A 26,793-nucleotide genomic window follows, 5' to 3' on the forward strand; every position below is an offset into this window, starting at 1 on the left:
CGCACCTTGTCTAGCTTCTTTGGCTTCAGAATAACCACAAAGTGGGACACCCACAGGATGATCCCGGATACCTTCTCTCTGATCCCTGCTGCTTCTAGCTTCTCCAACTCGTTCTCCACCTGAGGCCTCAGGTGGAATGCAATTATCCGTTGTTGCAGGGCACTGGCTGTACTGATCAATCTATGTTTAATTTGATCTCTTTCACTTTTAAGCGCCTTCAAACACCTCATGGAATTCTGCCAGGATGTGTGAGACTCCCTCAAGGTGTACTCCAAAAGTTAATGTTTTTTTGTGTGTTTTTTTTGTATGCTCTTATATAGCGCTCGACTACCCGGAGGCATCTCGGCCCTTGCCTTGGGAACCCGTCCTGGCTTTTCCCTGTGAGATAGCCCCTAACGGGCATCCCCAAGGTGAAAGCCAGGCATCCCGCCGCGGGGGGGGGGGCGTTGTGGAGATTAAGCAAGCTTAATTCCCAGAGTTGCAGAGTGTGAACCCATGATTAGGTCAGGCACCGAAGCGAGAATTATCGAGTCCGTGGACATTTGAGCTCAAGACCCTGCCGCGTCGGGAATTGAACCCTGGTCCCGGGTCTGACCGCTGCTTCAGGGTCTGCCTGCTCTAACCAGTGAGCCACACTTCTCCACTGGAATGTAACTATTCCGAGTGCTTCTGCGGTGCGACACCCAAGCAGCATGCCACGTCCTTCATCTGTGACCTAAATCAGTGAATCTATGGACTGTGCTCTATGGGTGATGTGCGTTCAGGATTTTCCTCTGATGAGTCGAGGCTTGTCCATTTGCGAACGCCTTGATCGCTGTTTTCTGGAGGGGCTGAGTGGGTTGTAGCATCTGGTAGGTTTCTGCTGATAGTAGATTGATGGATGCCCCTGTGTTTACTATGACAAGTATGGGGTGTATTCCTAACTTTGTCTGGCATTGCGGCAGGTGGTGCTGCGATTGCGAGACAGTGCCTATTGTGAAGACAGAGTGGACAGTGTGTTCAGCATCTTCATCATTGTCTATATCGCTGTCACGTTTCTTGTATTTCCGGCATGGTGTTGACCGAGGCGTGGGGCACCTTCCCTTTGCTTGAGCGGCAGATTTAAGCGAAATTATTATATTTCCCACACCTTGAGCACTTCTTGCCTTTTACGGGACAGTCGGCTGGGCAATGCATGGGACTGCCACAGTACCCACAGGGTTGTGTTGGCGCTGTGCCTTTCTTAGGTTTCCCCCAGGTCTGTTGAGGTGTTCTCACATTGACAGCTTCTGTCTTTATTGTCTTTTGTAGGGCAGCTTCCAAATGGGAATCGCAGGCTTTGAATATTTCCTTGGTCCTGCCCATGGTTAGGATGTCCGCTAACGATTTGCTTGATTCTTGTAGGATGCGTTTGCAGAGCTTTGCTGACGTGCAGCCTTGGATTATTTGACAACGTATTTCCCCTCCCTCATTAGCGAACCCGCATGTGCTCGCCAACTCCTTTAGTCTTGTGTAAAACATGCTGATGGACTCCTCCACTTGCTGCCAGGGGAAAGATAAACCTTTAATAGTCCTGGTTGGGCATTGGTTTGAAGTGTACGCTGAGTGCAATAATGAGGGTCACATGTGATTTTGGCGCTGCTTCGGTGAGTGTTTTGGAGATTCTATGTATAGCTTTTCCTTCTAGATGTAGTATTATGGCTCTTTTCATTTTAACCTCTACCTCAGTGGCTTCGAATTTTAGCTCCCTCGATTACGAATGACTCAATGGGGGGTGGGGGGGGGGGGAATGTTCACCATGGTAAGTAGTGAGATGTGTGCTGCCTTGAGACGTAAATGTCCGTGTGGCAGGGTGGGACGTCCCTCCTTCCTCAGGGACTGCTCGCAGCTGAGTGGGCAGAGGCTGCCAAAATACTTTAAGAAGGCTCTGTAGTCAGGACAGTAAACATAGTATGACTCCCCCATGCTGTAGGAAGCTGGGTTGCTGTTGCAGTAACCCCCCCCTTTTTGCCAGACTACTGATGCACTTTGACTTGATGTGCCCTGGGTCACTGCCAATCAGGTTCCCAGGGCCTGTGTTCTTTCCCAAAAACTGTACCTTGTACGCCCAATTGGCACCTCTCTGGCCACATGTCAGTCCCTTGTAAAAGGTACCATGAGTACCAAGGGCACTGTGGCCAGGGGAGGCCTGTAAGGGCTGCAGCACTTATTGTGCCACCCTTGGAGGCCCTGTACCTTTACACACACACACACACGCACTGCCATTGCAGGCTGCATGTTTTGGTGCAGAACAAAGTGAAGAGTCGACATGGCACACATCCCTGTGGGCCATGCCTACAACCCACTGCCCCGACATAGGTCAGCCACCCCTCTCGCTGGGTACACTATACCAGTGATGAGGGTACAGGTGCATGAGCGCTGTACCCCTACAGTGTCTAGACCAATTCTTAGACATTGTAAGTGCAGGAATGCCATTCAGAGTATATGGTCCTGGGAGTTTGTCATTACAAACTCCACAGCACCATAATGGCTTTGCTGAAAACTGGGAAGTTTGGTATCAAACTTCTTAGCACCTTAAACCCACACTGATGCCAGTGTGGAATTTAATGAAAAATGCACTCTGAGAGCATTTTAGAGATGCCCCCTGAAAAACGACCAGACTCTGGTGGGTCCTCTTTCTGGTACACACAAGGCTGCCACCACAAGACGTGTTTCTGGACGCCTGGGGTGGGAGCCTTCGCTCCCTGAGCCCAGAAACAAAGCCTCTCCGGGGCGGAAGTGTTCACACCTTACCCAGGCCAGGAAGAACCATCTGTAGCAGGGGAGATTCAAAGGCCTTGCTGCATTGGCAACGTGACCTCCAGCCTCTCCTGCTATCAGGAGCAGGCCCCCCTTCCTGTCTCCTCTCTTTTTCGGCGGGAAGACAGGCGGAACAAATTAGCCAGCCCAGAAGGTGTGCCCACCTTTGTCAACCCCACCCCTCAGTTGGGGGAGGCGAGGTGAAGCCCACTCTTCAGTGCCCGCCATCTTGCAGATGGCAGGCACTCTCCATTCAGGATTAGGGGTTTTGTCCACTCCCCCACGTGTGGTGAGCACACCAAGGGTGTAGTCACCCTAAGGTCAGTAGCCCATTGGTTACTGACCTCGAGACCCCTAAAATACTCCTCAATACAGTATTTAGGGAGCAACCCTGAAAACAAGAAAGCAGATTACCGCAACCTAGGAAGAAGGACGTAAGAAAACGCCCGGCAGAGGAGACTGCAGAGAATAACCGACTTGGCCCCAGCCCTATTGGCCTGTCTGCAGCTTCCAGAGAATCTGTGTCTAAAGTCGCCTTGTCCTGCAGCCAGCTACCTCCAGAACCCCTGGGAGAACTGACTGCCTTCAACAAAGACTGTATCTCCTGTGAACAGCCGCTCTGTTCAAAAGCAGCCCCCAAGACAGACTCTGAGCCTGCTGAGGACAAAGAAACCAGATGCCTGGAACCACATCACCCGTCGTCTACGGCCTAAGTTTGAGTGGCCCACAGGTCCCAGCGAGGTCCCCCAGCGCGCCAGAGTCCGAGTCTACAGTGGGTTGACCCCTCCAGGACTCCCTGACATTGCCTGCAGTCTCTGCAAGGAGACCCCCCTACCGTTAGTGGCTGGTAAGGTGAATTCCGACCTCAAAAGAAACCCTTCATCCAGTTGCCCTGCCCCCTGGAGATTAGAACCCAAGGTGCACCTATGTCCCAGAGCCCTCCAACTTACCTCCCCAGCTGTTGGTTTCTCTCAGAAGTCTTCCTAGGCCGAGCCTGCAGCCAAAATCACAAACCGGCAACTCCCATTGAAAATAACAGGGCACCCAACGCCAAAACAGCACCTTGCACATGGCCACTCTTGTGCCGCTATGGGTGCACCTTGTGTGCTAAACTGGTTCCCCCTCTGCCCTGAGCTTAAGTCCAGGACCTTTACTCCCCCAACCTTGTGGCCTGGTCGTGAACAGCCATCAACCGGAGGCCCCCTATTCCCTATTGAATAACATTGGGCCTCAGCACTCTGCACCCGGCCGACTAGTGCCGCTGAGGGTGTTTCAAGAGTGAAACTGTGACCCTGGGGGAACCCTGGTTCTAACCGCAGAAAACCAACTCCCACAAATGAGTACTTGCCTGCAAACCGTTAACTTCATTTTTCTCCATAGGAATACATTGACTGGTTTTCCTTGAAAATTGTTCTAAGTGTGGAATTGGTTTGTGTGGATCATTGAAAAACTGCATATGTACAAAAAGTGAATTACTTACCTTTTGTCTAAGAGATGTCTCAGTGTGATATCTAGGCATATCACATTGATTAGCAAAAGTAATCTGAAAAGTAACGTACATAGTAATCTGTAAAGTAACTCAAAAGTAATTCTGAACTATTGACTTACCTGTAATTCAACCAACTGCATTTGAACCTGCATTCAACTGTAAAACACTGCATAAGAGTTTGCAAAGTATTTATTTCACTTACCTGCACCAGGCTTGGCTTGGTTCTAGAAATAAAATAACTAAATAATATTTTTGATACAACCAAATTGGTCTGAGTTCAGTCTTTGAGTGTGTGACATCATTTGCTGCCTGTGTGTGTACAACAAATGCTTAAAACTACCCTCTGATAAAGCCTTACTGCTCGCCCACACTACCACAAAAAAAGAGTAAGGTGCTATCTACTTTTATCTCTGCCTACCTTTGGGGTTCCACTGGACTCTGTGCACACTATACCTAATGTTGGTATAGTACAAGGGTCTCCAACCTTTTGTGTAGTCAGAGCTACTTCTGAAAATCGTCGTGAGCGACTGAACCCAAAGCAACTCACACATTTTTCCGAAAGACCCCCCCACGCCCAGTTTCATTGACTTTAAGCCTAATTTCATCTGAGCCCATACTGTGCATTTCTGCCCTCCATTTCACTCGTTTATTTGTGCCTTTCTGCCCTCTGTTTCACTCGTTTTCCCCTTGTTTTTGTGGCCTTCTGCTCTCTGTTTCACTCGTTTTCCCCTTGTTTTTTGTGCCCTTCTGCCCTCTGTTTCACTCGTTTTTTGTGCCCTTCTGCCCTGTTTCACTCGTTTTTTGTGCCCTTCTGCTCTCTGTTTCACTAGTTTTTTGTGGCCTTCTGCTCTCTTTCACTCGTTTTCCCCTTGTTTTTTGTGCCCCTCTGCCCTATGTTTCACTCGTTTTCTTCTTGTTTTTCGTGCCCATCTGCCCTCTGTTTCCCTCGTTTTTCGTGCCCTTCTGCCCTCTGTTTACCTTGTTTTTCGTGCTGTTCTGCCCTCGATGACGTCACAGGAGTCAGACTCTCACGAGAAGAGTCTGAAGCTCCAGGAGAGGAGCGTCATCCTTTTCACCCGCCCCCACCCTCAGCTAAGCTCCAATCCGAGCGGCTGGTTTGGGTGAGGGCGGGCAAATGCTGCCGGAAAAGTAAATAGCCCATGAAGGGCTACACAAGCTACTCCCTGGGTCTCCGCGAGCTACCGGTAGCTCGCGATCGACCTTTTGGAGACCCCGGGTATAGTATATACAGAGCCAGCTTCCTACACATGCCACTAGGTAACTGGCAGTGTTCAAATGCAAGTATCTGGCGGGATGCACCGTGCTGCCACTGGACAGGCCGAAGCTTCACTTACCACTCAGCATGTGGCTGCTCTCCGGCCCTCAGAACCAGGGCGAGGCCTTGTGGGTGTCGGCACAGTAGAAGACGTGCACTTGGACCCACTGTTGGATAAAATATATCTATATTCAGATAAATGCCCTACATAAATATCATAGTTAAAGTTCTATCTCAAACCCACTGAACTATCTCACTTCTCCCTGTAACAAGCTGCTCCGAGCTGCAAAGTCTTCCAATCTGACGTGGACGATAGGTCCGCCGGTGGGAGGATTTCCTCCCAAATACCACACCGGGCTATGGCCGCTGGTGTCCGCTTTGGCTCAACTTCAGGTGCCCTGCAACAAGGGGTTGCGGGGTGTAGGGGGTCGCCTGTCAGTTAACCCATTCTGTTATTTGTACCACAAATTAACCTGCAACTACGTCATCCCAACATGCTTGTCTGTGTATCATTTGGTGGGGGAGGTTGTGGGCCGAGGTGTACCGATGCAACTACTATGTATTTTATATATGGCCCAAAGACCAGCCACTCACGGAAGAAGCAGACTGAGAGCACCATTGTTTGCACTGAATTCTTCCTTGCTGGCAAGCCTTGATACCTACAGATACATTTCAGTTTGTTCCTGAGTAACTGCTGTGTATTTTGTGTTTCTTTCATTTCTCCAGGGAGAGTGCAAAAGGTTTTCTCTGACACCCGTGCAGCATGAACACCGCGTACCCTCAAGGGAGCACACAGTCGCCACACACAGGTCCTCCATGACACAGGCAGGCTGGGACGAGGAGTGCCACCACCCTCGTTCACCGATGTTGTGTTTTCACCCCGAGGTGGTGGGAGTCGAGGTCAAGCTGGGCGCCAAGAGTACTGGTGGCCCACGTGATCTGGCCAAAGGGGATGATTTATGGAGTGTTGAACATTGCAAGCACTCACCCCCAGTCAACTGATCTGGGTTTAATCGATCACCGTTCTTTAGCTCACTCTGCCACCCCAGTTCAGACCTGGCCATCTGCAAATCAGTCATGACCCTGTGCCTCATGGGAACAGTCCTTAATAAGTACACCGAGACATAGAGTGTGTTTAGTGAGTCCTGGTGCAGCTAGTCTCCTGGACTCCGCCTGCCCAGCCACATATTTATTACACACGTCTCACGTGGTTTGGGGTCTACACCACATATACCCTTGGAGTGGGTAACATTAGATAAACACCCCATGGTTACATTTGGGGTCAACTATGACGCGCATCAGTTACATCACTGGTGCAACATTACAGCCACTAGGAACAACTAAGAGTGAGATGTATAAACAAGCATTGGAAATGCAATAGGTCTCGCAGTAGGAAAGTTAGAGCTATAGGTGTTATTTATTTTTTTGTTTTTTATTTATGTGTTGTTTTTTCTAAATAGCAAAATTAATAGCTTTCTTCTTTACAAAGCCAATAGTTATAATTTTTGTAAATGTGACACCTCTAGCATTTGTAAAGCAACATGTTTTGTATTAACGGGACTTATATGTGACTTATATGTATTGATATAAAAAAAATCAATGGCTTTAAAAAACAATTAATAATTAATACGTAAATAAAATGGATTTTATTTTATATTGCCAATAGCTTAAAGTTTATTAAATATATTTAGTGAAGATGCTGTGGTTGCGCTGAGTGAGGGTGAGTGAGGGTGAGGGTGAGTGAGGGGTTGAGGGTGAGTGAGGGGTTGAGGGTGAGTGAGGGTGAGGGGTTGAGGGTGAGTGAGGGTGAGGGGTTGAGGGCGAGTGAGGGTGAGTGAGGGTGAGGGGTTGAGGGTGAGTGAGGGTGGGTGAGGGGTTGAGGGTGAGTGAGGGTGAGTGAGGGTGAGGGTTGAGGGTGAGTGAGGGTGAGGGTGAGTGAGGGTGAGGCTGAAGGGTTGAGGGTGTTTGACGGTGAGTGAGAGTGAGGGTGAGGCTGAGGGGCTGAGGGTGAGTGAGGGTGAGTGAGAGTGAGAGTGAGGGTGAGTGGGGTTGAGGGTGAGTGAGGGTGAGGGTGAGGGGTTGAGGGTGAGTGAGGGTGAGAGGTTGAGGGTGAGTGAGGGTGAGTGAGGGTGAGGGGTTGAGGGTGAGGGTGAGTGAGGGTGAGGGTGAGTGAGGGTGAGTGAGGGTGGGTGAGGGTGAGTGAGGGTGAGTGAGGGTGAGTGAGGGTGAGTGAGGGTGAGTGAGTGAGGGTGAGTGAGGGTGAGTGAGGGTGAGGGGTTGAGGGTGAGTGAGGGTGAGGGTGAGTGAGGGTGAGTGAGGGTGAGGGTGAGTGAGGGTGAGTGAGGGTGAGGGTGAGTGAGGGTGAGGGATTGAGGGTGAGGGGTTGAGGGTGAGTGAGGGTGATTCATATGGGACGTCAATGCGTAAAGTAAAATATGGACAGAGTAAATGTCAGGGCGAGCTCCGTTATTTGGCCACATTGTGAGGTGCCCGTTAAATTGCTATGCTCGTTTGTGCATCTATATAAAGCTTGTCCGAGTTTAAAAACGTAATTATCGTCGTTGTCTGCATCCTGCCTGCGTCCACATCCTGATTAGATACCATTACTTTGTAGTAATCTTACCTTGTTTTTACGTTCAGGTCGTATGTTGAAGCGCCGAGTAGTGTTTCTTTTCCTGTTTGTGACCGTCTTCGCATTCCCGCCACTAATAAACTATGGGAAGCCGCCTGTGCTATGATAGAAACAAAAAGCGGACTTTGCCGTTAGGACTATCGGCATATGTAAGCTCGTAGCTGCCATTAGTGGCGGTTAAAAAATTGGTGTGTTTACAGGCAGAGATCTATGTATTTTCGATTAGTGTACTTATTGGGTCAAAGTTAATTAAGAGAAGTTAATTATGAACATAGTATAGTCCGGTTTAAAATTGTTTATAGAAAATTATTACGGCACAGATTGATTTAAAAAAAAGAACAGAAATGCTTTCTATTTTCTATCTCAGCAATACGTTGAATAGGGGATTCATTTTAAACTTTGATCAACGTTTATATCTAGAGATATTGTTCCACCAGCATAAGTCACGGACACAAGTAGTCTAGAGCAGACGCGTCTCGGCCGGAGCAGGGGGCGGAGCAGGGAGAGCGGGCTTTGAAATGCACTTCACACGGCCGGCCGGTCGTGAAACTGAAAGCATGGCCGGCCGGCCGTGAAAGCCTTTGATGCCGCAGGGGTGGAGCGGCACCAGCTGGGAGAGTAGGCAAGGCAGGCGGCTGGGGGCATGTGCACGCGCTTTTAAGCTCAATGCGCATGTGCATTGAGCTTAAAAGTCACGGGCACTGCAAGGAATCGCCACGATTCCTTGCAAGTTGGATAAAGAGTGGATAAGCCACCATAGTCTCGCTTGCTCGATGCGCATGCGCATCGACAGGCGAGACCTAAAAAAGGGGTTGGGAATTTTATATAGAGGGATGTATGCATCTCATCCCGGGGAACTGGATCCTTTTCATAAGGCCATTGTTCTTGAGCTCCTGTTAGGAAATGCTGACACATGGGTGCTTAAATTGAGCATGGGCACCTTAGAGGTTACCATGCTGCATCAGATATCACTGACTACTGCTACTCCTTTACTTTATTCATTTGGTGAAGCCCTGTAAACCACCAGGTGGTGGTCAAAGATCACTTTGGATTGTATACAATAGTTCGGTAATAGGTAAAAGAATGTATAGAAGAATTAGTGCAAGAGTCACTAGGCAGTGTATGTTAATAAATGGAGAATGAGCATTCACCTAGTTGGTGAGCAAATCGTTTTAGGATCCTAACCAGTAGCCTCGGTTGACGAAGTCAGCAGCAGCAATTGCACAGGAAAATACTACCTGTAACTCTTCATGAAGTGGGTGGTTTGTAGCAATTTTCTGGATCTGTGAATGTTAATTTCTTATCTAAGATGAAAAGAGATAATCAGTGTGCCTGAAGCGTTCTTTCTCTAAATGTCTTGTAACTGAATGTCCAATAAACTGTAAACTGTGATTTGCAGATCATAGTCTTCTGTATGGGCAGTGATGGTCAGACGACTTTCTTAAGTAAGCCTTTAACATCTTGTGTAACACTTAATGGATGCTAGATATAGAGGGATTTGAGTTTTTTCTGTCCTTCACAGGGCAGCTGTTGTATGAAATGTTCAGGTAGAATCATTGTCATTGGCATAGGATAGCATGTTATGTTTATGTTATGTATCTCAATAATAATTCAGCCGGCTGCTCTCGGTAGTACACACTGTCATATATATATATATATGTACACATGATTCTGCTCCAAGGACTCTTTTATTGAAGACACAGGGGAGAGCATATGGCCTAACAGCTACAGCGGTCGACCTCAAAGTTGGGAAACCGGGTTCAAGTCTCGGAAGGGACGCTCAACATTCTGTGAATATGGGCAAATCACTTAATCTCCCCGTGCCTAACAAAAAATGAATGTGTCCGTTGTAACGAAATTGGTGCTCATGTAAAGTGCTATGATACCCTTGGGTCAAGTTTGCGCTATATAAAATAAAAAAATTAAAAAACTACAAAAAATGGTGACAATTTGGCGACCTGGTGGGTATTCTTCTTCTCTGGAAATATTACTGGTCATCGCTGCGGGGCGAGTTTGGCGATTAAGTGATTATCTCTTCAACCTGTAACCTTGGGTGCAGAGTTTAAGCAACATTAGCACAATCTCTCCTGTTTCGCAGTTGATTTATAAATATATATCTATCATACTTTGGCACCGTTTCACGAAACATCACAAGATTTTCCCAGAGCAGTGGTCTTATTTGTCTAGTTCTGCATGGAAAGTTTCAGAGTGATCCGTCAAGCGGGGGCCACGGAAAAAAAGAGGGGGGGGGGTAAAAAAAAAATGAGTTTCCCATGCAATTTCCCATAGGGATTTTGAACATTACCACAGCCCAAACTGCTGGACAGAATGACACCAAATTTGGCAGAGAGGTAGCTCTTGGTCCAGAAAGAGCCCTTTTTTGATTTGGTGTATATCTGTTCAGTAGTTGTGGAGTTATTATAGGGAAAATAAAATTGCATATCTAGGGATGCAGACTCTGTGGATCGCCCGCGGTGGCTCTGCGAAGTCACGAGCCACCAGCAATACATTGATTGGCTGACCACAACCTGACGGGAAGGTTGCGGCTGCCATTTTAAGTATTGTCGAACTGTTCCAGGGTCTCAAAATCTATCTACAAATTAATTAAATGGGTCAAGGTAGAGGTACCCTGACCCCATGGGTGTGTTAGAGTAGTGTAAGGGGGAGCTATGTTGCGCAAGAAATTGAGTTATATCGTTTTTTTCCTACTTCAGCCCACCAGGGTCAGCTCGGCTCCCCATATAAATCTGCGATGGATCCTCGAATCTTTTCTGTTTTGATTTAATCTTAAAGGAAGACCAACCAGTATTCAGAATAAATTCAATTCAGCCGAATCGAAGTTTATTATTTAATAAATAACAACTCCTGAGTCAAGAACATTTTTACGACAGTCAAGTGAGTGGTGAAGAAATGTTCTATAAGAACCCAGAGTGACAGGAACCAAAACCCTCAATGAAAAAAAGTGACAATGTGATTGAACATAATGGTATGGTGACTGGTCTGTTGGGCAGGCACATGAACAGACTGTTGTAGTGGTGAAGACACAGATCACCAGTGCAAGGATCATAGCAGATTTCTGCAACAGGTGAAGGAGTGAAAGTACATATGAGGAAGGAAGTGGAAGTGAGAGGGGCATTAAAGCGAAAAGACGTAGTGTAAGGGAGTGTTAAAAGGTGTAAGGAGGGAGTAGGAGACTTTGTGAGCAGGGCGAGTCGGAGGGATTTGTGAGGCAGAGGAGGGTTTGAGGGGAGGGTATTTCCATGAGAGAGATGGGCGCAAGTGTTTGAGAGAGTGGGTTTGTAGGACAAGTGTATGTGGCAGGGGAGAACCTTCGATGGGTGTGAGAAGAGGATATGAGTAGAAATGTTAACGAAGTAGTTAGAAGGGATGTGAGATGAGGGCCAGGAAGAGAGTAGCACCTGTGTGTTGTGCTAGAAGTATGTGAGATGGGTCGTGTAAATAAAAGGGAGTGGGTATGTGGGAAAAGGGATACGGTGTGAGGACAATGCATGTAGGAAGAGAAAGGAGGATGCATGATAGAACAGACTTCTTGTGAGGAAAATTGAGAGAGGATGATGTGTGATCGGGGAGAAGGTAGCGGCAGTTCTTGAAAGAGGGAACAGTAGGCGGATGTCGAGGGTGCCACCAGCAAGGCATGTCATATTACCAGTGCAAGCAGAAATGCTGCACCATTACGGGAGAAGAAGCTACAGGAAAATGTGCCTTCTCCTTGAAAGGCAAAAATCATTTTTCTCGCCCTAATTGGAAAGGGAGGTTTGCCAAAGAAGAGGGGAGGAAGAAAGAGAAGATGTAGATGCGAGAGAGGGGGCTAAGAGTGTGTATAAAATGAGAAGAAGGATGTAGTATCCATTCGTAGAGGGAAGAGAAGAGTGCAAGAGAGAGGCACATTTAAATGAAGAGTGTGCTGCTGAGAGAAGAGGATGAAAGGAGAAGTGAAAGTGAAAGAAGAGTAATCTCATAAGAGACCGAGAAGAGCGAGAAACGAAAGACAAAGAAGCAAACACCTAGAGTGAGAGAGACGGGAAGGGGCGAGCAAGAGAGAACATAGATTGAGATAGATTCAGTAGAAAGAGGAAATATCTATACATGGAAAGGAGGAAGTGGCAATACATGGGAGGGACATAAGGGCAGCATGGAGATACATTGATTGTTTTTGCCTAGTGGAAGATTCCTATTTTAAAAGTCCTGCTTGGCATTAGCTGTACCCTGCTGCACCCTTCACAACACAAGTAGATAAAGGTGGAGCATGTACCCTGAGTGAGAATTAGGATTAATTGACAACTGTGAATGGCAGTAGTAAGAACTCGTGAATTTGACTGCAACGAACCTGGCTCGATACCAGTGGTAAATTTGTAAAAAATGAGCCGGGGCTCTGGTCAGGAGGCAGCTTGCACCAGTTAATTTCTCCTATTAGTGCCACCTAAAACAGAACCAACTACTAACCATGTCGGGAGAGGATGTGGCGAAATGGCCAGCTTCAGAGTGGGAGAACCAGATTTGAGTCTCTGCGCCGGCTCAACATCCTGTGATTCTGAGCAAATCACTTACAGGCACATGCATCAAGCTTTTAGGAAGTCGGTAAAATTGCGAATCGCAAAAATATGGCATTTGCGATTGCAATTTGAAGTGTAGAAATGCATGAACCTTAATTCTGCGAAAATTAGTTAATTTTTGCAAAATTAAGGAATCGCAAAGAAAATCTGCGAAAACCATTGCAATTTCCCTTTTGCGATTCGCAAGTAAAGAATCGCAAATAAGGAATCGCTATCCAAATGCATGAAAAATCGCAATTAGCGATTTACAGAAAAATCGCAAAATTGCTATCGCAATTTAAGAAGGGACCCAACCAGGTGGTAAAAATGAGTGCAAATCAGAAACAGCTGAAGACCAACAGAAACATATATAAACACACCCACAATGAGGCCCCAGTTTCCAAAATGGCTGCTCTGTACCTGATGGCGAGGAGGATGAGGCTGCAAGCTGCTCAACAGAGAGGGAGGCAAATTAATGAGCGCATCTTCAGAATCCACGTCACTTTGCCTGGTCAGGAGGATGATGAAATATATGACAAGTATAGGCTGAATGGCCAAATGATATATGATCTAATCCATGAATTGGACCCTATCCTGCAACGACAGACTCATAGGACCAATGCAATCCCAACGCATGTGTAGGTATTATGTTGCCTACATCTACTGGCGTCAGGCACTTTTCAGGGAGTAATAGCAGGAGGAGTGTCTCAAAGTACAATGTCACGAATATTGGCAGATTTTCTTGATGCTATGATGGTACGGATACACAACCACATAAGTTTTCCTACCACAGCCCATGAAATAGCTAGGACCAAGCAGGAGTTTTATCAAATTGCTGGCTTCCCCCAAGTACTGGGTTGTATTGATTGCACCCATGCGGCGATATGTCCCCCTGCAGCTCATGAATATATGTATCGCAATAGGAAAAGCTATCATTCCCTGAATATTCAGGTGGTGTGCAATGCAAAGAACATTATAATGGACATCGTGTCACAATTCCCTGGCAGTGTACATGATTCGTATATCTTCAGGCAAAGTAGCATTCCGACCCGTCTAGCAAGGGGAGAGTTCGGAGAGGGACATTTGCTAGGTAATTATGTGCCAAAACATCTTTCCATTCCTTGTACAAATGTAAAACTCAAACTACCACTGACAGCCTTTCTACCCTCATATGTAGGTGACAGCGCATACGCCTTGCGAAATTACCTGCTGACACCATACCTAAATCCAGCCACAGCCGCACAAAGGAGATACAATGCAGCACATATCTCTACAAGGAACGTGATTGAGCGCACATTTGGCCTACTCAAGAGCCGATTCAGACGCCTTCATAAGACCGGAGGCGCAATGAAATACAGTTCCGTCAAATGCTGCAAGATAGTGGCAGAATGTGCCATGCTGCACAACATAGCGACAAAGGGAGGTTTGGAACTGGAGCTGTCTGACAGTGACTCGGAGGATGGAAACCAACAAGTGCCACACCACCCTGCCCAACAAGGCACAGGCGCAGCAGAAGGCCGTGGTCTATGCTCGCGGTGGCTAACCATCAATGCGCCAGATGGTTAGCCACCGCGAGCATAGACTGCTGATTGATCAGAGGTACCGGAAACGGACCGCGCTTCCAAACATCAGCCGATTCCCGCTGCAATCTGCCAGAACTTCGGTTTCTGAAGCAGACCGCGCTCACAAATGACAAGCGGATAACCCGCCCCAGCCGAGAATTTAAGCTCGAAGCACAAGAATTCGGGATACGTGGGACGTTCATAAACAAAGGGTGATCTCTTTCACTGAACTTGAAAGAAACAAAAGAGTAAGATACTACGACGGGGACCTCCGTAGACTATTTTTGAACCCCACCTACTGGTGACGATATTTGTAAGGAAAAAGTGATAAAGCCCTGACGAGAACACGCAAAGTAAAATAGCGAGTTCGAAACGCGTCGGCCAAAATGGAGACAAGCATCTGATGAAAACTAGCAATAAGTTTTTCTTTGTGTGACTGAGTTTGGGATTGTGTCCTCCAGTCTTTCTAGAACTGCTTTGAATGTTTATCACTCTCTCCATTTGATTTCTTCTTTATTTGAGTGTCAATACACTTCCTTTATAGGAAGATAGTGCGAACAATGAATATTTATGGTGATGCACAAACATTCGTGCAAATGTATGTATGAAATGTTCAATTTGTGCTTTGTTGTTGTTTATATTCAATGTTGTTTTGTATATATTCTTTGAACAACTGTATGTATATGGTATGTCTTTTTTCGGACAATTGAATCTTTAAATCTTCAAAAAAACAAAAAGTAAGAGGGTATAAAATAAATAATACCAGACAAATTCTGAAATCTTCTCTATTTGGCACTCCAAAGAAGGAGATTACTTTTTCTGTATGGTCAGCCCCCCCCCCTTTTTTTCAGAAAATAGGCAAAGTAGGCACCGGCCTATGCTCCCCACTACTTTTAGGGCCCCGCGACAACAAATCAAAATAATATTGATTTGATCTTGAAAGAAAATTCCAATCAAGCTTTCTTAATTTGTTTCCAAAAGATCGAAAAAAATGAATCAACTCAAAGAAACTAAAACTTTACATTAAAGACTCCACTGAATACGAAGTCTTGCAAAAGGTAGACTTCCAGGATATCCTGAAAGATTACAAATTGAGCAAAGTGAATATTTAAAGTTGTGTTGGTTTATTAACATTTATAATAAAAACATTTTGTTTAAAAATATGGATAATTGTTAATGTTTCGTTCTTTGTGTTAACATTCGTTTATTAACCCCTTGCATGCGGAGTGAATTTTCACGGTGTGCAGGGATTTTAAAAAGTGGGCAGGATTCCGACGGTCGGGGGCCATCCTCCGCACATGCCCACCGTGACGGCTCCAAGCTGTCACAAGCATGCAAGGGGTTAAAATTGTTGGTTGGTAAAATTAAAAACGTAATGGTAGATAATTTGCGAGGGGAGGGGTGAAATTTCGACTTCCTACAGGCCGCCACAGGTTTTAATCCGGCACAGCATGTCACTGTGCCACTTAGCACCTTGGTAAAATTAAATTAAGTTTCTAATGTCCGCCTTATTTCTTGCAGTGAAGAGTTAAACAGTGCAATGTGGAGAGGGCAGAGATAGCCTTTCAAGTGCATTTGAGCGCACCACACTGCTAATTTGAAGATCTTAATACTCCTAATAGAAAGGAGCATGCTAAAAAAACGTATTGTCCGGAACAGTGGGTCTGCCTGGGGTTTGTGACTCAAATGTAGCTCCCCCTACAACCCCAGACTGCTTGCTTCCTGAAGCTGTGCTGGCTTATGAGCACTTAAGGCCTCTTTCCACAACCTGCCACAGAGGTTTGGGACTAGTACGAGACCCCCCATGATCTTTGGGTGATAGCAATGAGTTTAAGGTTCAAGTTGCATCTTGCCCTGCTGTATTTAAACTTTACCACCGTATTTTATTTTTTTTAAAAATATTTTTATTAGCAGGATAGGTAAGTACAAATGCAGGTATTCCAGCACAGTCATAAGCTCTGCAGTCTGATATGTACACATACCCTCAGTATCTAGTTCAACAATTAGACATTTTCAATTTTAATCCCAATAATTCCATGCTAAACCCCCCCCCCCTACCCTCCCTCTCCCGGCACTCATAGGTAATTGCAGTCAAACTTTATGATACATGGTTCTACCTAGCACGGCTGATTTCCAATTCTGGACTCATCACAGATCCCACGGGGATTATATACTTAATGATTGCGTAAGGTTTCTATTTGTTGCACCTAGAATTGTATTCTCCCATCCGAGTGTAAATTAGCGCTAACTATAGAATAATCTACACACACTTTAAGCACATCACCCTTCATCCTAACCGGCGGTGGATGATGAATCCGACGCAGTGTCCCCTTCCGCTTCAAATGCCCCGAGTGTAGTATTCCAATCCAAGGATATTAAGGTTTTCCTGAGTCCCTTACGCTCTTCGCGCTGCAGTGTCTCACCTTCTGCCTTTCCCCAACGCACAACCTCCGCCTTACACATCTCTGGGTCAGGCGGCCTAGTCGACTTCCAACGCATTGTTATTGTGCGTTTCGCAAGTAGCAAAGCCAGATCAGTGAATCGTGTAGCCACACTTTTTTTGCGCTCCACAGGCCCCAGCCCTAATATGGCATATTCTATGGTGTCAATCGGCTTGGAAGGAGCCAGTTTAAGTAGCGCCTCATGTATCGTTTTCCAGTAGTACTCTAATTTCGGGCAGTCCCATATCATATGTATTAGCTTTGCGTCATCCGTACCGCACTGGGGGCAATTATCAGCTGTGTTAGGGAACATAGCGTGTAATCGGTGAGGTGTTAGGTACGCCCTATGTAGAACCATAAGTTGGATGAACTTAATCTTTGGGTTTCTTGACACTTACTTTGGAAATTTGAGGATTCATTCCCATTCCTTATCCCTGACCGGTCTTCCGATTTCTCCCTCCCATTTGGCTCTTAGAGGCTGTAACGAGGTCGCCCTCCCTGTTCTAATACCATTTGTAATCCATTTAGTCAGGTGGCTGCCCGTTCCCATGAGATATTGCATCGTCAACAGCGGGTTTGTAAGTGGCTCTTCCCCGTACGGCGCCCATGTCTTCGCTACATACCGACGCACTCCGGCGTGTAAAAGGAACATTCCTCCAGGGGTATGACACGTGTCACGAAAGTCCTCAAAGGACATCATCCGGCCATTTACCACTGTATTATCTTTCTAAGAAAACTCTCTGGCCTCATACCAGAAGGGTCTTGATATCCTCTGATCAGTGATTCCTACATCCGGCATCCTTCTATCTCCTAATGACACAGTGGAAGAAGCTGTGCCTAGCTATCACGAGCTTGAACCCTAATTTGTAAAATTCAAGTTTTTCTTGAATTCTACTATTTTTTAAAGCAAACTATTGCCACACCCCCCCCTACCACACACACACTTTTAAAAAAAAGCACATTTGTGGTACTTCTATTTTTTTCAATTTACTGATCCATGCTGGATTGGTAAATTTTAACCCCTTTGGTGCTGCGGACGGTGGGCCGTCCGAACCCCGCCCACTGATTAGCATGCCCGTACTGCGCTGGAATTCGCGCCGCAGTCAACAGGTTAAATAACCAGGCCCAAGTCATTGTATAGGTGTGTGCATGCATTATTATCAGGGGCGGCCCCTCTACAATGGCGGAGGAGTGTTGCCCCACTGCCTCAGAGCCAGCAGTAAAAAAATTAACCAATATGTCAATATTGCTTTCTTTTTAAGCCACTGGCTCTGCAAGCATGTACAGGGAGAGAAGGGGCCGAGGCAAGGGAGGGGGAGTAGGAGTGCTCGGTGCACTCCTTAAGTGCTCATGTGTGTTTGGCTGGCTGTCTTGGGCCGACAAAAACCCACATTCACACTTATGTTTCTCTAACCTGGCTGCGTTGAGCAACCAGGCTGGAGAAACCCCACAGACTCCTTGGTCTGAGCAGGGCATCTTTCTAGCATGCCAGACCAATCCCCGCGCTTTTCTGCAGCACAGGGATTAAACAGGGAGTCTGCGACGTAGTCACGATGTGTCTTGCTGGGACAAGGAAGTCCCAGCACCGAGGCGTGAGTGGGAGGCAGCCGGCAGCAGGTAAGCATAACTTTTTAAAGAAATTATTATTTTAAACACTCCCCCCTGCGCCCCTCCCACGCTCTCCCCTGTGCTCCCCCCACACCTCCTCTCCTTGTATATGGCGGCCACCACTGATTATTATGCATGCAGGTACCTAAAAAATGACAGAGTAGCTGCGACCATGTCATCACACCTTTCTTCCCCTCCCTTTTTATGGTCTGGCTTGACTGCGCAGTGTTGTGGCCAGGCAATTATATGAGCATCACTAGGGAGGAGCTTTGGCTCCGCGCATATGTTGGGAGTCATGAGTACATCATTTGATTGGGCAGAAGTTTTGTGCTTCCACAAAAAAGTTCCTGTTCTCCACAGCTTTGATCATTTTGTTTATTTATCCTGCTTTATGCTTGAACTTTCAGGGTCATGCACATTTTTTTTGTGGAGTTTTATATAGCTTAAATTTGACCCGAAGGTGTCAGAGTGCGTTACATGAGCACCAGTTGCGTTACAGACAGACACATTCATTTTTGTTAGGCACGGGGAGCTTAAGTGATGTGCCCAGAATCACAGGATGTCGAGCGTCCTTGTCGAGACTCGAACCCGGTTCCCCAGCTCCCAGATCGACTGCCCTAGTCGTTCGGCCATATCCTCTCGCCAATGTACATGATATTGGAATGCTATTAAAGAGTCTTAGAGAATTAGATAATTTACATTGTTTTGCTCTGGCAGAACCAGAGATGAGAAGAGTGCAGTCATAAACCTACATGGCTTTTTAGATCTGGTTCGACAGTGAAACTGCCACCTGATCTTTTAAACCACACCAATATTATTCTGCATTTCTTTACTTCTACACAAATACATATCTCTTCCCATGCTATTTAGTTGTAGAGCTTCACATTACCATAAAACATTCATTTAAAGCCAGACTTCTTGGCATTGCCAATGCTTGTTTTTGCTTTTGGTCATGCTCCACTGCATCTTGCCGATGCTGTAAAGCAACGCTGAGAAGTATTGGTAAAGCCAATAAGTCGAAGAGGTAAGACCTATTGGCTTTGCCAATGCTTATTAGCATAGTTACATTGTATAGTTGCATAGATGTTAGAGTTACATCATTATCATTTTTACATATTATAGTTCCATAGTATAGCTAGGCAGTATAGTTACTTTGAGGGTGCATTTACTTAGCATAGTGACATGACAATTGGTCACAGTTCAATATTTGCATTGCAGTTTAGTTACATAGTTTGAAAAGTTACAATTACTATGAATGCATAGATAGCATACTTACATCATTATAGGTGCACAGCAGAGTTCCACACTTAACATAGACCCAATAAGATGCATAGATGGTATAGTTACGTCATTATAGCTACACAGCAAAGGTCAGTGCTTAGCATAGTCCCAATAAGATGCGTAGACTGTATAGTTACATCTTTATAGCTGCACAGCAGAGTTCTGTGCTTAGCATAGTCCCAATAAAATGCATAGATGGTATAGTTACATCTTTATAACTGCACAGCAGAGTTCCATGCTTAGCATAGTCCTAATAAGATGTGTAGACAGTATAGCTACTTTATTATAGCTGACAGCAGTGGTCCGTGCTTAGCATAGACCCAATAAGATGTATAGATGGTATAGTTACAGCTTTATAACCGCACAGCAGAGTTCCGTGCTTAGCATAGTCCTGATAAGATGCGTAGACAGTATAGATACATCTTTATAGCTGCACAGTAGAGTTCCAGGCTTAGCATAGTCCCAATGAGATGTATAGACAGTATAGTTACATCTTTATAGCTGCACGGCAGAATTCTGTGCTTAGCATGATCCCAATAAGATGTGTAGACGGTATAGTTACATCTTTACAGCTGCACAGCAGAGTTCTGTGCTTAGCATAGACCCGATAAGATGCATAGATGGTATAGATACATCACTATAGCTGCACTGCAGGGTTCCTTCCATGCTTAGCATAGCTCCAATAAGATGCCTTGATAGTATAATTACATCAATAATACAGCTACATTATGCAGTTACATAGTACAGTTACAGTTAGTAAACTTGCATACATGGCATAGTTACCTGATAAAGTAACATACTGTAGTTATAGTTACATTTGTTGAGGTACATGGTTTGCACAGTTACAGTTAGTAGAGATACATAGCTAGTTATAGTTACACGATTACAGTTACATACTGTAGATACACAGTATAGTTTCATTTGTCTAGATAGTAAAGATATTTTTTCAGTAAAGTTACATAGCATAGCTATATGGTTAGTAGAATTATGGTTAGTACAGGTGCATAGATAGGATAGTTAAATCATTATAGTGCTAAAGTATAGTTATATGGTTTCCTTAACCTTGGGTTACCGGAGCAGCGTACTGCCTGGCGTAAAGCGCTCCAATGCCTCATCACGGATAGTAAGCGCTATATAAATGTAATTACAATTTCCAGTAAGTAGGTAAAAATGCATTGATAGGACAGTTACATCGTTTTTATAGTTACAATTATTGGTCCCAAATGAAATAGTGACCTGATCAGTCTAGTCTAGTCACACAGTTCAATCAATTAATCAATCAGGGGTTTATATAGCGCAATTACTCACCCGTGAGGCTCTCAAGGCGCTAGGGGGAGGGGGGTGGCTCCAAAGGGTGTTGTGGTCATCTGAAGAGCCAAGTCTCTCCTGAACTGGAGCAGTCAGACAGTTTCTCCAAGCACACAGTAATTTGAAGCTGAGGTAGCGGTTTCAGAAGTCTTTTATTCCACTGTCATAAAAGGTGCCTGTTTGCCAACATGTGTTTTGTGTATAGCTGCTTCAATTACAGCAGACTTCTTGGTTTACGCCAAAAATCGTCCTTACGTACTTGACGGCCGATGGAATTATCAATGTCTTACTACTGGAACATATCATTTCCCAAATTTGGATTTGAGTCATTGAATGAATGATATCAGATTTCTTCCTATTATTAGATAATCATTTGACACTTTGGACCTAAATAGAAATCCACTTTTAAAGGACTTAATGCATTGCCCTGATGAAGTCTGCTGTAATTGAAGCAGCTATAGACGAAACACGTGTTGGCACACGGGCATCTTTTATGATGTTGGAATAAAAGACTTCTGAAACCGTTTGCTTGGAGAAACTGTTTGATTATTTCGGGACTTGGTCCTTTTTGAGAGGTTCGAGGCCCTCCTCCACCCGCAGGCTCCTGCCTCTGTGGAAGATTTGGGGGGGGGACAGGGGCCTGAGGGTGCTCCGGAGTCGATGCTCCTCATGATCTTTAAGGTGTCATCTGTCGTGAGCGGGGTCCACATGAGTAGAGTCTGTTGGGTGGCATCGCTGGGGGTGGCGGCTGAGGCGATGCAGAGGTCCTGGTTGTCAAAGTTGTCGTAGAACGTCTTAATCTTGAGGTGGAAAAAGGTGCGGAGTCTGTTGCAGAGGTCTTGGGAGGGAGGTATGTCTGAAGTTTCCCTGCCGGGTTTGGCAAAGTCCTGGATTATGGAGAAAAGTGTTTTGGAGTTGAGTGCGTTGGTTAGGATTCTGTCTTTGGCAGGAAATTCTTCTTTGAGGATCTGATGAGTTGGTGGTGTGCTGGGGTGGCTATTCTGTAGTCGGTGCGTGTTTCTGGGGTTTTGATGTGCCTCTATGTTTTTAAGAGTCGTCAGCAGGATCATTTGGATTCTTGGAGTCCAGGTGTGAACCAGTTTGCTTTTTTGATGTGTCACCCTGTGACTTTCTTGAGGGGGGCGAGTGTGTCCGAGCAGTTGGTGATCAAGCAGTGGAGGTTGTGTGATGGGGTGTTAGCTTCTGGCGTCATTGGAGGTGGGGTGCTGGCGAGGGTGGCTGTGAGCTGTTCTTCTGTGACTGTGACTGTGTTCCAGCTTCTGCTGGGGAAGGCGGAGCAGGTACTTGTGTATGGTGGGTTTTCTGAAGGAGAAATGGATACAGTGTTGATCTGTCCAGAGCAGTTCTGCGGTGTGGCTATAGGAGATGCTGTTTTCTTCTGTGAAGACGGGGTCGAGTGTGTGTCCTGCTGTTTGTGCGTGGGCGGTGACAAGCTATTTCAGTCCTATGTTGGCTAGGTTCTCTAGGAGGGCAGTGGGGTTGGGGTCGTTGTGCTTGTCCAGGTGGAAGTTTAGGTCTCCGAATAGTATGTAGTCTGCGAAGGCGAGGGCGTGGAGTGTGATGAGGTTGAAAATCGTGTCAGTGAAGGGAGCGCGGGGCCAGGTGGCCTGTAGATGCGGGTTCCCCAGAGAGTTGTTTTGGGGTTGGTCTGGATCTGGAAGTGGAGATGTTCCATGGGGGTCGTAGCGTCTTCCGGTGAGTTGTTGTCATGCGGAGGGTGCTTTTGTGGACGATGGCGATGCCTCTTCCTGGGCGGGTGGGCGGTCTTTTCTCAGGCTCTTGTATCCGTTGGGAATGGCGATTGTGATGTCAGCCTTGGAGTAGGGCCTGGTCCAGGTTTCTGTGCAGAAGGATGTTTTGTCGGGTTAGTGGGTGTTGAGGAAGTCCCAGATTTCTATGGCGTGCCTGTGTAGGGAGTGCACGTTGAGGAGGATGCAGTTCAGTGGTTTGTGTGCGATGACGTCTCGTGGGCTAGGTGCTGCTTCTGGGTCCGGAGGTGAGTGAAGGTGCAGCAGCAATGTTGGCAGGAGATCGGGCCTTGGGTGTCGCTCTGCGGCAACAGCTGGCAGTTGTTGCTGCGTCAGGGGTTGAGAGCGCGGAGGGTGCTGGAGTCGTAACGGAGGCGGGTCGTGGTCCAGGGTCCCTGGTGCTGGTTGCGGTCGGGCTGCGGGCGGGCGCAGACGAGCTTGCTTTTGGCATGCCTTTGGTACGCCAGCGGTGCGCCAGCTGCGCGCTGCAGCCATTAAGTAGCAGTCGGTGGATGGCGGGAGCGGGTAGGACATACTAGAAGAGGGAGGGGCCTCGGGGGAATCAGTCACCGGGCAGCAATGGTGGGGAGCATGAAAAGAGTGTGAAAAAGCAAAAGAGAAACATAACTCATACCACATGTATTTGTAAAGCGCCCGTTCACCCCAAAGGGGTATCTTGGCGCTGAATAACAGATGTTTATTGTTACCCAACCTAAAAAGAGAGCAAACAAATAAAAAGGGAGCAAAGGGAGCAAAAAGAGAAGAGAAAAGGGAAAGCAAACAAAGAAAAGGAGAGAAAAAAGAGAGCAGAGAGAGGCAGAACAGCAGAAGGTCTCTCCTACTGGACCACCTGGGATGAGGCGCAGGCAGGAGCCTGCGGGTGGAGGAGGGCCTCGAACCCACGTCCAGGGCTCACAGGGTAGCACTTACTGGTGGAGCTGCGCGGGCTAGAGCTGACCAGGTCAACGGGCTAGCTCCAGTTACAGTTGGAACAGGTCTTTTAATATCGGCTATGTGATCTTTATTTATGTACGGTGAGTCACCCAGGGGAACACTGGGTTTCTGGAAACACATTACTCAGAACTTGCGAAAAAATCAATGGAAACTAACATATTATGAGTACTGTAGAGGCGTGTGTCACCTGCACACAACCTCCAGGACAGAGGTTCAAAACTCAGTTGGGCTGGCTTTGCCTTTCATCTTCCTAAGACTAATAAAAGGGAGCATGTTGTATCGGATGACAGTAACACCTGTTATTGACAGGGCAGTACAGCTGCGGGTTCACACTATGGCGTTGTTATTATGATAGTATTACGAAGCGGAATACTGGTGTGAGTCGCGCATACCGATACTTCTATTTCTCAGCATAAAGCGGGGGTTCGGACACATTTCAGGAAGAGGGCTGTTGTTTGGAAGTGTCCTGTCCGGCGCCGCTGCGGCTCTAACCTTGGCGGCGCGCGCCCCCCGCTCTCTATCAATATTTCCCATCCAGCGCCCTCCCCATCCCCGCCGCTGGGTACCACACGCGCAGCGCCAGTGCGCATGCTCCCTGCATCCCCCATCTCCCATCACTGAGGCAGCGCATCCCTGTAGCATAGGAGCTCAGCGTTGCGGTCGGGGGGGGGGCACAGCTTCTACACAGGACCGACTCCCCTGGATCGGAGGACTCCCGGCAGGGGTTAGGGGAGCAGCCTTGCCAGGGGGCCCCTGGGTGAGATGGCCGAGGGGGAGGAGCTGCAGACATTCACCTCCATCATGGACGCCCTGGTTCGGATTAGTGTAAGTGTCATTGCCAGGGGCTATCACCTGGGGGAGGCATAGGTGGGGGGGAGGGGGTGGTAAGAAGGTGGCACGGAGTGACTCCGACTGGAACACGGTGGTGTCGGGCATCCGCCAGCCCCACAAGGCGATCTCACCTGGTGGAGTCACCCTGCAGTGGGGGGAGGGCCAACAAGAATACACCAGGCGGTGGGGGAGGGGCAGAGACATTCCAGGGTATAAACCTGTGTACACTGTACGTGGAGACAGGCTTGGGTGACCGAGCCCTATACATTGACGAACCGATTATACGGCACGAGCTCGTACCAATTATGCATGTGGTGAGATGTGGGGGTATACACACCTGTACATTGGGGGTGTTTTCAGGCAGTGGGGGTGTCAGTATGAGGCCCCCACACATTGAATTATGAAAGGATAACTCTGATAATTATAACTTTATTGCGTGATTTGTTAAAACCCTTGCAACGATCTACATTGTAGAGAATTATTAGTGTATATAAAATAGATAATATGATTAAGAACTTAGCATACAATTAAAAGAATTATGAAAGGAGATATTTAAAGAGACGAACCGTCATGTATGGTGTGGGATCATGGTTTATAGGAGATTAACCCATTATGTATTGTATGGAGGATTTGAGGGTAGGAAGCTTTTAATATACATGAAATGGGGGTTTAGGCGGCGACCCCCTATACGTTGTATTGAATCCCGGGTTTAGGACATGAACTTCTATACATCGACATACTGTGGGCGGTGGGATTTTAAGGAATTGGCCTCTATGTGTTGTATGGCAAGTTTGTTTAGGAGATGAACGCCTATCTTGTGCGGATGAGGAATTTTAGAGTACGAGTTATAGTATATAGTGTCCTGGAGGCCTTTAGGAGCTAGATTTCTATACATTGTACAAAAAGTAGGTTTTAGGGAGAGAACTCCTACAAATGTATAGAAAGGTGGCTTTAGGGGAAGGACTCCTCTAAAAATGGTATGGGGTTCTTACGGATGTACCCCAATATTATAACAGGATGATTCCCTACATATTGTAAGGCCCTATATATTGTGTGCTGTAACTTTAGGGGTATAGTCCTGTATATTGTATGAGTGGGTCATTTTAGGCGAGTCCCTCACTTTTCTTTGTCTGGGAGCGGGTTTTAGGGACCTTTCCCTTTAAACCATTTATTGGAAAGTTAAATGAGAAAGTTCAATACACAGGATTCGACGGGTGCTAACAGAGGGGAGGTCTTGTCGAGGAGAAATCCTATGGATAAACCTCAAATTTACAACAGGTCGCACTTTAGTGGATACCTCTCCTGTATTGTATATTAGGAAAATTATTGTATGTGAGGAGACACTCCGGGGTCTAGTGGCTCAGTGGACTAAGGTGTTCACTGCAGAGGCCTGTGTGTGACCTCATGGTCACAGGTTCAAATCCTGGTGGGTCCACCCAGCCTTTCATCCTTCTGAGGTCAATAAAATGAGAACCATTGAGTTGGGTAACAATAAACATCTGTTATTCAGCACCAAGAGGACCTTCTGGGTGAACGTGCGCTTTACAAATGCACGATATGTTATTTATAAGCAGGGATATTAAGGATAAGCGCTTACCAGCGGCCTAGATTTTGGAACAACGTCTCAAGTATTGGAGGCGGTGTGCACAGGAAGTAATGTGGAGATTGACTCCGAACGCCTTTCCAGGAAGAAGAGATCTCAAGAAGCACCTTTTGAGCAAGTCTCAGCGCAGTAGATTTTGGGGATAATGCTTCATGCCAGGAGTAGGATTACCTGTAGATTAGTCTGCTCAGGACTCGTAAGACTGTTCGTTTTTGGGGTGGAATAGTGAAAAGTTAATTACTGATCAGGTTGGTAGAGGTATAGTCATGAGGCTGGTGAGCATTGTTTAAAAGCAGACTATATGTAATATATGTATATATATATATATGTGTGTGTGTGTGTGTGTGTGTGTGTATATAAATATGTGCAGACTATATGTAGTATAGACGTAGATGAGCACTGCTTACATGTAGACCATATATATATATATATAATATATATATATTTTGCAGGCTCACTTTCCGTCAGCTTCCTTCACTCACGACCGGGTGCTTGTAAGCTGGGTGACGGACGCCACGCTGGTCTCCTATACCTTAGCTATATATATATATATATATATATATATATATATATATATATATATATATATATATTACGTAGTATATATTCAGATGCGATACATGTAGTTTGACAAAGCCACAACACAGGGAGTCCGACCCTCAGTGCAAGATAATATTTTATTAAACAGGTCTGTAGGAATGGAAATGG

At 46.4% G+C, this 26,793-nt stretch overlaps 1 protein-coding gene across 1 annotated transcript in view; it reads left to right on the forward strand.

Moving 5' to 3' along the window:
• Positions 1 to 24,413: 24,413 nt before the first annotated feature.
• Positions 24,414 to 26,793, forward strand: part of TRIM46 (tripartite motif containing 46) — a 139,299-nt gene continuing 136,919 nt past the window's right edge. Inside the window, exon 1 of the mRNA XM_086946371.1 lies at positions 24,414 to 24,476. Within this exon, the coding sequence (XP_086802497.1) occupies positions 24,414 to 24,476 (63 nt within the window). The remainder of the gene's footprint in view (positions 24,477 to 26,793) is intronic.

This window comes from Lissotriton vulgaris, chromosome 12 (assembly GCF_964263255.1).
Source record: "Lissotriton vulgaris chromosome 12, aLisVul1.2, whole genome shotgun sequence".
NCBI classification, from domain to species: Eukaryota; Metazoa; Chordata; class Amphibia; order Caudata; family Salamandridae; genus Lissotriton; species Lissotriton vulgaris.